A 14,196-nucleotide genomic window follows, 5' to 3' on the forward strand; every position below is an offset into this window, starting at 1 on the left:
TTAAAATGACAGTATGATATAGATGATGATAGTTGGTAGAAGGAACAGAATTGCTGAGTATTTAAAAAGACAATCAAAAAATTCTGTTTAAAGGGACCTGGATGTTATAACACATGCATCACAAGTCCAGAGAAGCAGACAAATTACATGTCACCCTTCTTTAAAGAAAAGGTATTTGAGTTTAAGTTGGTCTTGATTATTCAGCACCTTGATGTCATCAAATCTGGAGCATTCTGTACAATTTGTCTCCTTAGCTAAAAGATACACTTCCCAGAGGTAGTGCATTAAAGATACATAATATTGGTTCCTGCGATGGCAGTTCCCAGAGAAAGGGAAGTTGGGTTCTATTATAATGTTTTGAACATAGAACATTACAATACAGAAACATGTCATTCAACCAACATGTCTGTGCCAAACACAATGCCCAAATCAAACTAAAACTCTGGCACTTGCACCTGAAGAATGAGAACTTCAATGAGATATTATATCTTAGAGAGGTTCACAACAAAATGGGGAGGATATTTCACTTGACTATCTGGAACTCAGGGTCACGGTCTTAAAATAAGCCATAGGCCACCTGAGCATGAAAGTTTCTTCTCTTTGGCATTCTCTACTCCAGACTGCTGTTGGAGGTTCATTCTTAGATTGCATTGAAAACTAATCCACAGGCTTTTGGAAATTAGAAGTATGAAGGGATGTCAAGATGGGGAAAAAACAGGGGCAATTAAAGCTTCACTATAACTTTACTGAATGGTGAAGCGGGCTCATTAGAACAACCTGTTCTTGATCCCATTTACACTGAGGAACCCAGGTCCTGAACACTTTGGTCCCTCACAAGACACACTGCATCCCATCTAAGACTTCGACATTCTTCCTGGAGTTCGGCTCCACACCTGGGGGAAATTGACGAGCTCTCGGTAAGAGACTGACTGGGCAGTGAAGCCGCCTGGATGAGGCGCTACCCCGACCAGCAAGCGAGCCGAGCGCGGCACAAAGGATCCCAGAACCCCGGCCCCCACCCTGGGCCGCAGCCGCGGCGGGCCCCAGGCCCCGGACCAGGAGCTGGCATTTGCTACGAGAACTCCCAGCTTTTTCGGCCCGGTGAGTGTTTTTTCGGATGCGGTACCCGAGAAAGGTGAGGGCCGCGATCCCCGAACTCACCTGTCTCCGCGGCGCTGGAAGGCTGAGGTGCGGCGGACTCATTGATGGACAGCCGCTCGCTGTTCCCCCTGACGTCACTAGGCCGCGACACCAGGGTCCGCCGTCACTGACGTCGGAACAAGCGTCCTACCATGGCACATGCGCGCGCGCGCGACGACAGACAAAGGCACATGCTTGCGAAACGGAGGCGGAGCTGGTGAGGTGAGGGAGGGCAAATGGTGATGGAGGGGAAATGGTGATGGAGGGAGGGGAGACAGTGATGAAGAAGGGGACATGGTAAGGGAGGGGGAAATAGAGATCGTGAGGGAAGGAAGATCGTACTGGAGAAAGTGAGGGAGATTGTGATGGAAGGAAGATGGTGATGGATGGAGAGGAAGATAATTGTGGAGGGAAGGAAGGTGATAGATGGAGTGAGATGATTGTGAGTGGAATGAGTGAGCAGGTTGAGAATTAGGAAGAGTCGGGTTGTGATAGGAAGTGAGGGAGTGGGATGGCAAGTGAGTGGTTAGGATGTAGGGGTAGGCCAAGGGGTGGGGGAGTGATGGTGATTTGGATTTGGAAGGTGCAGTGGGCAGGTCTGGTGAGGGAGGAGGATGAAGGTGAACAGAGGAGATGGGTGAGGCCAGGGCAGTAGGGAGTGTTGTGAAAGTGTTGATGAGGATGGAGTGAGTGATAAGTCATGGATGGGGTTCCATAAAAGGCCAGTTGATGTGCTTGTCTTGAAGCCATTCGGTAAACTTTGGATCAGTGTGATGATTGAGTTGGCCGGGATATGCTGAGAATTTCCATGGTGAGGAACTCAAACAGATTTGTAGAAGTTGTCAGAAGTTTTAGGTGTGATTACAGCATGTTTTTCATGAGCTATGTCTTGGGCAGGGCCAGCATTATTACCCAGCATTTTAGAAGCCAGTGGAGGCCCACAGTCTTGAATATCAGCAGTCTGCTGTGAAAATAAACTACCACAGTGGACTAAAGATCTGTTTGCAATTTCAACTCACTTTCACTTTGGCTGCAGTCCTTTCTGTGAACGTGTTTTCACAGTGTGGTGGAGGAAAGGCTCCTGAATGAGCCTCCCTCCACTGTAATGATAGCGATCATGGTTGTAATGCAAGTAGCAATGCCTTAAAGCAGGGGTGTTAAACTCAAATTCACGGAGGGCCAAAATTAAAAACTTGGACTAAGTCGAGGGCCGAACTAAATATTTATTGAAAATTTTCAACAACATCTGCATGTTTTCTCTTCTTTCAACATATGTAATGTTAAACTTTAGGATATAACTTTAGGAGGATAATGTTACAGGTCAGGAGTAGGTAGCTCAAGTTCACCCTTTGCTTGACCTGAGGGAAACATATTTGGTCCCTGTGGAGATGTAGTCAGCATTCACAGGCTGTGTCCATTTTGACTCAGCATTTCCTGCTCACTCCTCAGGCTCTAGGCCTCTATTCACTCTCAACCCACCATCCCTCTACCTGACCAGTCCTTTACCCAACCTCTACTCACCCCTCACTCCACTCGCTCTGCCTCTCCCCACCCCATCCTATACACACCCCTCTACTGCCTCTCCCCTCAACCTGTTTCTCCCTCTACCCGTCTCTCACCCTCTAATCACCCCACCCCTACTCGCCCTGCCCCTCCCCTTTTACCTCTTCCCTATCCACCCCTCCTTCTACTCATCCCTCCCTCTAACTGCCCCTCGCACCACCATAACTTCCCCTGCCCATTACTCCTCACCTACACCCTCTGCCCACCCCTGCTTACCCACCCACTCAGGCCCAGCGCGCTGCCAATCAGCCTTTGCGGACAGCCACCATCTCTCTCTTCACGTGCAGGGCCAAACCAGCCGTCCCTGGGGTCCGCGCGGGTGCAAGCGCTGAAGGCCATGGCGACCGGGAGAAGTGCGCTCGCGCTGTGGAAGGGCCGTCCGGTGCCAGTCGCGCGGGGCTTGCGCTCCCCGGGGGCCGTGCACAGCCTGCCATGCCCGTCGCGCCGACAGGAAATCACAGGCGCTCGCCAATCCACCGCACCGCTCGACAGGTGGGAGAAGTGACTGGTTGTGCGGGGAGCCTTCCAACCGGCTTGCCGGCTGATGACATCGACAGACTTCTCGTGTTACAATTTCTCGTGTTACAATTTCTCGTGTTACAATGGGGAAGGATGTGCAATGAAGGGGGAGGATGGTGGGGGTGACATTACCAAAAAACAGCATCGGCTCTCGCTGCAGGGCGGGCCACCTCTAATACATTTTTGAAATGATCTTGCGGGCCAAATATAATTATATCATGGGCCAAATTTGGCCCGCGGGCCAGAGTTTGACATGTGTGCCTTAAAGATTATAACTCCCGTTTGATTATACTTGGCTGCCAGCAGGGGGCTGACACAAGGTGGGAGACTGCAGTATATAAGATCTGTAATAGAGGCTTGCAGCCTCATGGTATGCCTCATGGGCTGTTTACATCAACTTTTTTTTTTTTTTTAAATTTTTTTATTTTTCACACCATAAATCACATTAGCCATGATATACACTATTTCATTTTCACACATATACAGTGACTTTTTCTCCCCCCCCCCCTTTCCTCCCAAACCACCCCCCCACCCCCCCCTCTCATCCATTTTAGGTATACAATCTAGGTTGCATTAAGCCAGTCAGACAATGTTGTCATTCAACAAAATTACACCAGAAATTCTACTGTTCTTATTTTCAACTCTTTCTAAGACAACATTCCTACAACATCTAACATTTTCCTTATTCTCCTATTTCTATCTTATTTATCCCCAATCTCCCCTTCACCTCCTGAGTTGTCCTTTATCCCTTGTCGGACAACCACATCTCCCCTCTCCATTTGGATTTGCGAATCCACTCGCAAGCGTCAACTGATTTTGCAGTGACCGCTATTTCCCCCCACCCCGCCTCCCCCAGAAAAGATTTCACTTTTCAAATGTCACAAAGGTCCCTCTTTTAATTCCCTCCTTATTCTCTCTATTCCATTACCTTCCCTTATTAATTCTTGTCTATACTATCTATATTTTCCTCTAAGTACAGATACATTCACGTATGCACATTGTCTCTATTCACTCTTATACCTCTTTACCTGCATACATTTCAATCGTGATCATTTTTACTCTCATTACCCGTCTTCATCCCTCAGTCTATTTTTGTCTTTACCCACATACATATCAGTCGTGATCATTTTAGCTCTCATTACCCGTCTTCCTCCCTCAGTCTATTTTTGTAATTGTTCTGCAAATTTTCGTGCTTCTTCTGGATCCGAGAATAGTCTGTTTTGTTGTCCTGGAATAAATATTTTCAATACCGCTGGATGCTTTAGTATAAATTTATACCCTTTCTTCCATAAAATCGCCTTTGCTGTATTGAACTCTTTTCTCTTCTTTAGGAGTTCAAAACTTATATCTGGATAAATGAAGATTTTTTGCCCTTTATACTCCAGTGGTTTGTTGCCCTCTCTTACTTTTTCCATTGTCTTCTCCAGTACCTTTTCTCTTGTAGTATATCTTAGGAATTTTACTACAATAGATCTTGGTTTTTGTTGTGGTTGTGGTTTAGAGGCCAATACTCTATGTGCCCTTTCTATTTCCATTTCATGCTGTAGTTCTGGACATCCTAGGGTCTTAGGGATCCACTCTTTTATAAACTCACTCATATTCTTGCCTTCTTCATCTTCCTTAAGGCCCACTATCTTTATGTTATTTCTTCTGTTATGGTTTTCCATTGTATCTATTTTTTGAGCTAGTAGTTCTTGTGTCTCTTTAGTTTTTTTATTAGATTTCTCCAATTTCTTTTTTAAGTCTTCTACCTCCATTTCTGCTGCTACTGCCCGCTCTTCCATCTTGTCCATTTTTTTTCCCATTTCTGTTAAGGTCATCTCCATTTTAATTATTTTCTCTTCTGTGTTGTTTATTCTTTTTCTTAAATCCTTAAATTCCTGTGTTTGCCATTCTTTAAATGACTCCATGTATCCTTTAATAAGAGCAAGTATATCCTTTACCTTGCCTATCTTTTCTTCTTCTATTTCCCCATACTCTTCTTCTTCTTCTTCCTCTGGGTTGACCATCTGTTGTTTCTTTGGTGCCCTTTCCTCTTCTTCTTTCTTGTTTCTGTTGTCTTCTGTGGTCTCTTCTTGCTGCAGGTGTTCTGCAGCTGTCGTTGCCGGCTGTGGAGATCGACTCCCCAGCTGGTACCCCCTCCCGTCGGTGTGTTTTTTTTCATTCGCATCGCGCATGCGCGAAACTTCGCGCATGCACGGTTGCGCACTTTTGCTCGGCTCTGCGAGCCATTTTTGTAGTCCATTATTTACCGACCTGAGGGAGCGGGTTTCTCTCTCCGCAGCGGGCCTCTTCGGACAGGTAAGGCCTTCACCTTTTTCCTCCTTTGTCTTCTCTTCCTCTCTTCTTACCGTTGCTTTCGACTTTTCTTTTTTTGTCGCCATCTTCTTTCCACCTTTATACTCACTTTTCTGTAACTTTTATTTCTGTGCCTTTGTGTTTTCTCTTGTTTTTCCCGACTTTTCTGGAGAGGGCTGGAGTTCACCGTCCGGCCACTACTCCATCACGTCAAGTCTCGGCTGTTTACATCAACTTTAAAGTAAAGAACCCTTTCCTTCATCCATGTGTTGTCTAATAACTCACAAATACGTATACAAGATGGAACATCCCCCACAACAGTGCCATCCTGCTATCCTTCATTGTTGATGGGTCTATTTCCAAACCTTGGAGAGGAATGAGTTTATCTTCCTTTGTATCCAGATCTCTTGTCCTCAGTGGTACATATTGAGGTTTGGAAGGTGCCACTTTGACAGGAGCAACATCAAATACAGACTTTCCATCTGCATCACCGTGTGGGACAGGAACTGCTCTACTTAAAATTGGAAGAAGCTGCAAGAGATGGTGAATTGTAGCTCAAAATATCATGTAAAATCTGAACCTCCCCCCCTCCCCCAGCAGGTTGAAGGACTTGTCAGATCCAGACTCATTCCATCAGGGTGAAAGCTTGTGTGTGAAATAGTGCTCCAACAGGCTCAAATAGTTTCTTCCCCAAAGAAATCTGGCTCCTGAATGAACCTCCTTCCCCCACAACAATGCTATCCTGCTGCCCTTGCTTTGTTATTAATTGATTTGTAAAAATTATAACTGTAATTGTACTCTTGTTCTTCCACTCTGGCTGCATCTATGTTGGAGTTGACAACTCTCCTTGCTGTATCAGGTATAAAGTCGTAAATAAATTAATGGGTCAAATCATAGCAGAGCATGTATAAGAAATGGTTAAGTCCTGGGAATGTTGTACATGGAGATGTAGCACTACTAGTACATTGTTCCTAGAAAGTGAAGACATAGGTTATATATGTTTTGCACAATGCCATGTCAGGTCATTGAGTGCAGGAGCTGGAACATCATGTTACAACTGTACAAGAACTTGGTGAGCCAAATTTTGAGTGCTTTGTGCAGTGTAGGCTGTCCAGCTTTTGAGCAGATTGTCATTAAGCAACAAAGGTGCACAAAGATTCGCAAGAATGTTAGTGGGAGCAGCAGGTTTGAGTTACAAGGAGAAACTGGGTAGGCTCGCACTTTTCTCTCTGTAGTGTCGGTGGCTGACCTTAAAGAAGTCTATAAAATCAGGAAAGGTATAGATTATGTAAAAAGCCATAATATTTTCCTAGGGTGGGAGAGACTAAAACTAGAGCACATAAGCTTGAAAGAAGAAAAATTTAGAGGGAGTCAAAAAGGCAACTTTTTCACACAGAGGGTAGTGGATATGTGCAATGAGATGCCAGTGGAAGCTTTGGAAGAAAATACGATTACAGTGTTGAAAAGGCATTTGGACAAAGACACGGATAGGGAAGGACTAGAAAGATGAGACGAGCTCAGACAATGTCTACCACCCTTCATTATTCTTACTCACCTCCTGAACCCTGTGATGAGGCACATTAAGCTGGATTGAAGATGTTTCCTACAGTATGTCACTGAAAGTTTTGTGACAACTCGCACAGCATAGGTTGTGCATCAATCAAATCTACTCCACCACATCTCACTGTCAAATCCAAAATGTCAGAAAATTCTCACCATCATCTACATACTTTCTGCTGTCATTACTTGAAGGAGCAAATAAGGATTTGGATTTTAATGATTAAAAAATAAGTATTGGTCAATGAAATGAGTGGGGGGAAAACAGAGTCCTTGATTTCAGATTCTTCATAGACCATTCATTTGAGATTTTGTCAGTGTGAAGAGCGAGTCGTCATCCTTTTAGTTCATTTACTGGTACAAGTAGTATAGAACCAGTTGCATATCTAGGTAAAGTAGTGCCTTAGAGCTGCCACTGACATCGACCCCCCCCCCCACCCCCGTTTAAAAAAACTTTCGCACTCCAACCGTTTGAACAAAGTGTAATCAGTTGCGTATCATGTGTGGTGATTCAACAGCACCACAACATATCAACCCGACATGGCTTGAACCGTGAACTTTAAACTCTTCTCAAAAACCAGTTGTTAGCACAACAGTGAAAAAAGGACGAAACTTTCTCCACTCAGCAAAATGACACTGAAGTACCAGTTGATGAAGTAGACAGACGATGTGGTCAAACAATAATCATGACTTTTATTAGCAGAAACTCATGGTACAATAAAGACAATAGATACATATACAGTTATATCCAAAGGGAGTGTCCTCAACAGCAGAGATCATGCACAGCCAATGTTAATACAACAAGGCTCGCCAGAGGGAAGACAGGCAGCTTGGCAAACATTCACCACAGACACAAACGCTGGGTACTCTCTCATCTCTTAATTGAAATTCAAAACCTGATAAAACATGGCTGAAAACTGCTGCCATTGTTTTTTATTAGTTGTTTTTGTAAAGTTGTCGCCATGTGTGTTTTTAATCTGTGTGCATATGCACAAGAAGTACGGCTTTTCAGCACAGTGACTGAGTTCGAGCACCCACCCCCCCGGCTTGAGTTGGGCGGCACAGTTTGAGTGCATGATGGGGACATGCGTGTCGGTCGCAGCCCTCGCCTCACTGCCAGGCAGAACCGCTCACCGGTGAGTGAATCGCTGCTTCCCCTCTGTGGGATGATTGCAAAGAACGTGTATCATCCGCCAGTCGGCTCCAACCTGTGTGGCTCTTTGATATTGTGGTGAGTAGCCTGTTCTTGTATTTCATGCCGCTGCTGCAATGTCTTTGTGTTAAGTGTCTATTGATGTAATTTCCCCCACCTCCTCTATAACATATACACATATATACACACACATTTGGTGTTTGCAGAGGTGCCTGAGTTTTGTGAATAGAAAGTAAATAAGGGCTCGGCACTGACGACGTTTCGTCATTAAGGAAAGAGGGTGAGGGTTGCTGGTGTAGAGCCTGGGCTCTCGCCGTCTCCTCCCTTGCCTCGCACTGGAGTGCAGCGCTCCGCTCTGCCTCGTGTCCAGACTGACAGGGGAGAAGAACGGCGGTCCCTGTCACTGCAGCCTGTGAGTTACTGTCAGAAGCTTGTTTGGGGAGTGGGTCACAGGACAGGAGGCCAGCCTTCACAACCATGCTGCTTGCCTAGAACCAATTCCCTTTGGTAGTCCCATTTATTCCCCCTTAACAATCCAATCAACAATCAATCACTTTGATCCTCACCCACCACCCCCCCCCCCCTTGTCCACTGACCCGCACAGACAGCAGTCACCCCCATCATGGCCCAAAAACGGAGGCGGTAGGGACCGCGGCCATCTCTGCCATCCATCACTAAAGCTTGCCACAGCTCCACTCAATGCGGGATGAATGGGTAAAATGGCGTCTTTGCCTTCTTTACCCATAATCCCCCTCACAGTTGAAACTGTTCTACTATGGTGTTACAAACACTGGACTGTCTGTGACTCCCTGCACCAGTCTGCGTTGCTGCCTGCCTACTGCAGGGGGCAACCCACTGTACCTGCAGGGAGGTAACCAGGGAGCCTGGCTCCACCTACTTGCACCAGTCACACTGGCCTTGGATAGGCAGTAGAGCACATGGAGCCAGAAGGGATACTGAACCTTGTGTGCAAGTTTTAAGCTAATTAAGACCTGTAGAGCAGCCTTCGTAGTTTGAGCTTGTTTGTTCGCACTGCAGCACATCACATCTGCCAGCCCCAGGGAAACTCAGAGCGGTTCTAGTTGCGTGGGGTAAGGAAGATGAAGACAGCGATTTTGCCCATTCATCTCACATTGAGTGAGTTGCCCCAATGAGATGCCAGCCTGGAGTGGCGCTCTGAGGCGCTCAAATGAGCCCCGGCAGCACTGCAGCCCTGGGATTGAGATTCATTATTGGGCGGGTAAGGCGAGGATAGTGGCGCCCCTGAAATTTGCGTGCCCTGGTTTTTGTGCCCCACCTGCCATATCCTAGATAAGCCTATGTGTAGAGCCAATATGGCAGCTGTGGGTTTGGGCTCAACCAGGTCAGTCAGTGCAGGTACTACAGAGCAACTCTTGGTGATGGATGTTGAACTCCATATCTAGAGTATGTCCTGTGTTCTCGCTGATGTTCATCAACATTGAGCATTGATTGAGGAGGATAATAGGTGGCAAATTGGATGAGAGTTCCTTGCAAGTATTTGTCAAGCTGTATTGTCTGGACTAAGTGCTGAGAACTCCAATGACTGTTGACTACTGTGGTGCCACCTTTGGTGAGTTGGACTTGCCAGTGCGTTGAAACAATCCCAGACAATGTGAGAGTCCAAAATTAAATGTATGGTATGATTTTGTAAGTACAATTATGTCAGGTTGTTGCTTGTCTATGTGGCACAGCTTCCAATTGCTTGGAGCAATTTTGCAGTGACCGAATCTTTTATAGCAATGCCTCTGTCCCTTTTCTATCTTTTTAATCCATGGCTCAGCTGTGCCTCATCTTTACCTGAGAAATTGATTCTGTTCCACCACCCTGAAGCCAATGAATTGCAATTCATAACCACACTGGATTTAAAAACAGTTTTTCCTCGCCTTTAATTTTGCGTCTGTTGTCCAAAACATTAAACCTGTACCCTCGGTCCTCAGAACCAGTAGCTCATATGAAGAAATTACATTTTCCCTATCTACAGTGCTCTCCAAGTTTTGGGCAAAGATACATTATTTTCCTTTATTTGGTCCTATGATCCTCAGTTTTAAATATGTGATCAAACAATTCATATGGGCAATCAAATTCAACATTTGAAGACAAAGGAGGGAGTGATCATCATCAGAGTGGGCTGAGTCATAGAGGTAAGGGTTTTGGTCAACAGGCTTCAGCAAGAACAGGTAAGAGGTGAGGAATAGTCGAAGTTAAGTCAGAAAGGGCCACTCTATTCGAGGAACAAAAAGGATTCAGTTGGTAGGCACAGGTAAGGGCAGTTTTTTTTAGATATCATGCATTTTGTTCATCTAATCATAGACAGTGGGAATGGCAAGAGAATGGTCTTTTTGCAAAATATGGGTCATCAGGGAAGCCAGGAGTATATCTGATAATTTCATCTGCGAGGTGCATCCATCTGCAGCTCCTGACAAACCAAGTTAAAGAATTGGAGCTGGAGTTGGATGAACTCTGGATCATTCAGGAGGCAGAGAGGGTGATAGACAGAAGTTACAGGGACACTATCACACCTGAGAGGAGGGTAGATGGGTGACAGGAGAGGGAAAGGGAACAGGCAGGCAGTGAGGGCACCCCTGTAGCCATCCCCCTTAATAACAAGTATATAATTTTGAATACTGTTGGAAAGACAACCTACCAGGGACAAGCCATGGAGATTTGGGTCTCTGGCATGGAGTCTGGTCCTGTGGCTAAGAAGGGAAGGAAGAAGAAGAAGCATGCTGCAGTGATAGGGGATTCCATAGTTGGGGGGACAGATAAGAGGATCTGTGGAAGAGAATGAGTGTCCTAGATGGTATGTTACCTCCCTGTTGCCAGGGTCCAAGATATTTCAGATCGAGTTCACGGCATTGTCAGGAGGAAGGGTGAGCTGCCAGATGTCATGGTCCACGTAGGGACCAATGACATGAGTAGGAAGGGTGAGGAGCTCCTGCAAGGGGAGTTCATGGAGTTAGGTGCTAGGTTGAAGGACAGGACCTCCAGGGTAGTGGTCTGAGGATTGCTACCCATGCCACGTGCTAGTGAGGTTAAAAATAGGAGGATAATGCAGCTTAACATGTGTCTAAAGACATGGTGTAGGAAGGAGGGTTTCAGGTTTCTGGATCATTGGGCTCTCTTCCAGAGAAGGTGAGACTTGATGGGATGATTTCATCTGAACTGGGGGGAGGGGGGGGGGTGGAATATCCTTGTGGGTAGGTTTGCTAGTGCTGCTCCAGTGGGTTTAAACTAGAATTTCAGGGAGAGGGGAACCAGAGTACCTGAACAGATGGAATGGAGGAGGGAAAAGATTATGTTAAAATTACATGATCCGGTAGCAGTCAATGTGTCGAATGTGGTGCAAATGTTCTTAGGTGCATCTATTTCAATCAGCAAACTCCAAGACTTGGGAGTTAGCACCACTGTGTAATTGGATCATGGATTTACTCACCTCCAGACCAGTGAAGATTGGTAAGAACTTCTCCACAGTCTTCATCAGTTCTGGAGCATCACAGGGCTGTGTTCTTAGCCACCTACTTGACTCACTTTATACCTATGACTACGTAGCTCGGTATAACAAAACCATCTATAAATTTGTTGATGATACCACATTATTGGGTTGTATAAAGATAAGGGATGAGTCTGCATATAGGATGGAGATTGAAAACTTGGCTAGATGGTGTACCAGTAACAACCTTGCACTCAATGTCACCAAAACTAAGGAGCTGGTTTTTTACTTCAGGAAAGGAAAGCCAGAGGTATACAGGCCAGTGATTATAGTGGTATCAGAGGTGGAGTGGGTAAGCACATTTAGGTTCTTGGGAATCACTACCTCAGAGGATCTTTCCTGGACCCAACACACCAATGGCATCATGAAGAAAGCACGACAGTGCCTCTATTTTCTCAGGAGTTTGTGAAAACCTGGCAAATTTCTACAGATGTGTAGTGGAAAGTGTACTGATCTGCTGCATCATGGTTTGGTATGGGAACACCAATAACACTGCACATAAAGCCCTCCGAAAAGTAGTGAACTCAGCCCAAGACATTGCAGGCAAAACCCTTCCCACTATTGGGTACATCTACAGGGAACTCTGCCATGGGAGGGCCGCAGCAATCATCAAAGAGCCACACCATCCAGCACATGCTATATTCTCACTGCTGCCATCAGGAAAGAGGTATAGATGCCACAAGACTCACACCACCATGTTCAGGAACAACTGCTACCCCTCTACCATCAGATTCCTCAACAAAAAACTCAATCAGGGACTAAAGGATTTTAACTTGTGCACTTTATTTATTTATTTTGCTATCCTATATTGGACAGGTATATGGATGGGAAAGGTGTGGAGGGCTGTGGACTGGGTGCAGATCAGTGAGACTAGGCAAAAAAAAAATGGTTTGGCACAACTGGAACGGCCGAAGAGGCCTATTTCTGTGTTGTAATGTTCTATAAGAAATGCAAGAAGCACATAAGCAAATCAGGAGGACAAAAAGAAAACGTGAGGTTGCTTTGGCCAACAAGGTGAAGGAAAATCTCAAGGGCTTCTAAATATATAGTAAGAGCAAAAGGATAGCAAGTGACAGAATTGTTCCTCAGTGTAGTCATTTATGAATGGAGCCAAAGAGGCGGGGGAAATACTAAATGTAATTTTGCATCTGTATTTACTCGGAGTCAATAGATGTTAGGCAAAAGATCATTGAAGTCACAGACCCTATACAGATTACAGAAGAGGAGGTGCTTTCTGACTTGAGGGAAATAAGAGTGGATAAATCCCCAGGGCCTGATAAGATATTCCCTTGGACCTTGAGGGAGGCTAGTGCAGAAACTGCAGGGGCCATTGCTGGGGTATTTAAAATGTCCTTAGCAATGTGTGAGGTGCCGGAGGATTGGAGGATAACTAAAGTTGCTCTGTTGTTTAAGAAATAATCTAAGAATAATCAGAATAATTATAGGCTGGTGAGCCTGACATAAGTAATGGGTAGGTTGGTGGAAGTTATCCCAAGACACCGGATATACAAATACTTGGATAGGTAGGGACTGATGAGCGATAGTCAACATAGCTTTCTACATGGTGGTTTTTCCAAGAGGTTATCAGGAAAGTTGATGAAGGAAAATCTGTGGATGTTGTCTACATGGACTGTAGCAAGGCCTTTGACAATATCCCACATGGGAGATTGGTCAAGAAGGTTCAGTTGCTTGGTATTCAGGATGAGTTAGTAAATTAGATTAGACATTGATTTTGTTGGAGAACCAGGGAGTTGTTGTGTGATTGCCTCTCTGACTGGAGGCCTGTGACTAGTCGTGTGCCTCAAGGATCAATGCTGGTTCCTTTGTTGTTTGTCAAGATTCAAGATTCCTTTATTATCATGTAATAGTACAGAACATGTAACCTTCCACAAAATTGCCTCCTGCCTACAAAGAGTCGCTATTGGCATCTCCAGCATCCCTTGATTATCACCAATAGCAATGATCTGGATGATAATGTGAATCAGCAAATTTTCAGGTGACACAAAGATTGGGGATGCAGTGGACAGTGAGAAAGGCACTCGAAGCTTGCAGAGAGATCTGGACCAGTGGGAAAAATGGGCTGCAAAATTGCAAATAGAATTTAATGCAGACAAGAATGGGGTATTGCACTTTGGGAGGATGAACCAGAGAAGGACTTCCATGGTAAACAGTAGGGAACTGAGGAGTAGGGTAGAACAGAGCAATCTTTGAATATAGATGCTTAATTTTTTGAAAATGGTGTCACAAATAAATAGGGTAATAAAGAAATCTTTTGGCAGATTGGTCTTCATATCGAAGTATTGAGTATAGGAGTTTTGTTATAGTTGTATAAGACATTGGTAAAGCAAAATTTGGAATATTGTTTGCAGATTTTGTCTCCTACCTACAGGAAAGATGTCAAAGATATTGAAAGAATGCAGAGAGAATTTGCAAGGATGTTGCTGGGACTCGGGGA

At 45.1% G+C, this 14,196-nt stretch overlaps 2 protein-coding genes across 18 annotated transcripts in view; one reads left to right on the forward strand and one right to left on the reverse strand.

The window, feature by feature from the left end:
- The window catches only part of LOC138757936 (polycomb group RING finger protein 3), a 167,780-nt gene extending 166,475 nt beyond the window's left edge, over window positions 1–1,305 (reverse strand). For 7 of the 15 annotated variants that reach the window (XM_069926109.1, XM_069926104.1, XM_069926116.1 and 4 more), the window contains exon 1: window positions 1,162–1,295. Coding sequence is in view for 5 of the 15 variants with exons in the window: in XM_069926106.1 (XP_069782207.1) it covers window positions 1,162–1,203 (42 nt within the window). In the remaining 10 variants the exon portion in view is untranslated. Of the gene's footprint in view, window positions 1–1,161 lie in introns of all 15 variants that reach the window. The other 8 variants (XR_011353999.1, XR_011353998.1, XR_011354000.1 and 5 more) reach the window with 5 other exon arrangements.
- LOC138757935 (uncharacterized) overlaps window positions 1,280–14,196 on the forward strand; it is a 35,453-nt gene continuing 22,536 nt past the window's right edge. For 2 of the 3 annotated variants that reach the window (XM_069926101.1, XM_069926099.1), the window contains exon 1: window positions 1,280–1,362. The gene's annotated coding sequence lies outside the window, so the exon portion shown is untranslated. Of the gene's footprint in view, window positions 1,363–7,988; window positions 8,309–14,196 lie in introns of those variants that run through there. The other variant, XM_069926100.1, reaches the window with a different exon arrangement.

The sequence above is a fragment of the Narcine bancroftii genome, chromosome 3 (genome assembly GCF_036971445.1).
Source record: "Narcine bancroftii isolate sNarBan1 chromosome 3, sNarBan1.hap1, whole genome shotgun sequence".
NCBI lineage: Eukaryota > Metazoa > Chordata > Chondrichthyes > Torpediniformes > Narcinidae > Narcine > Narcine bancroftii.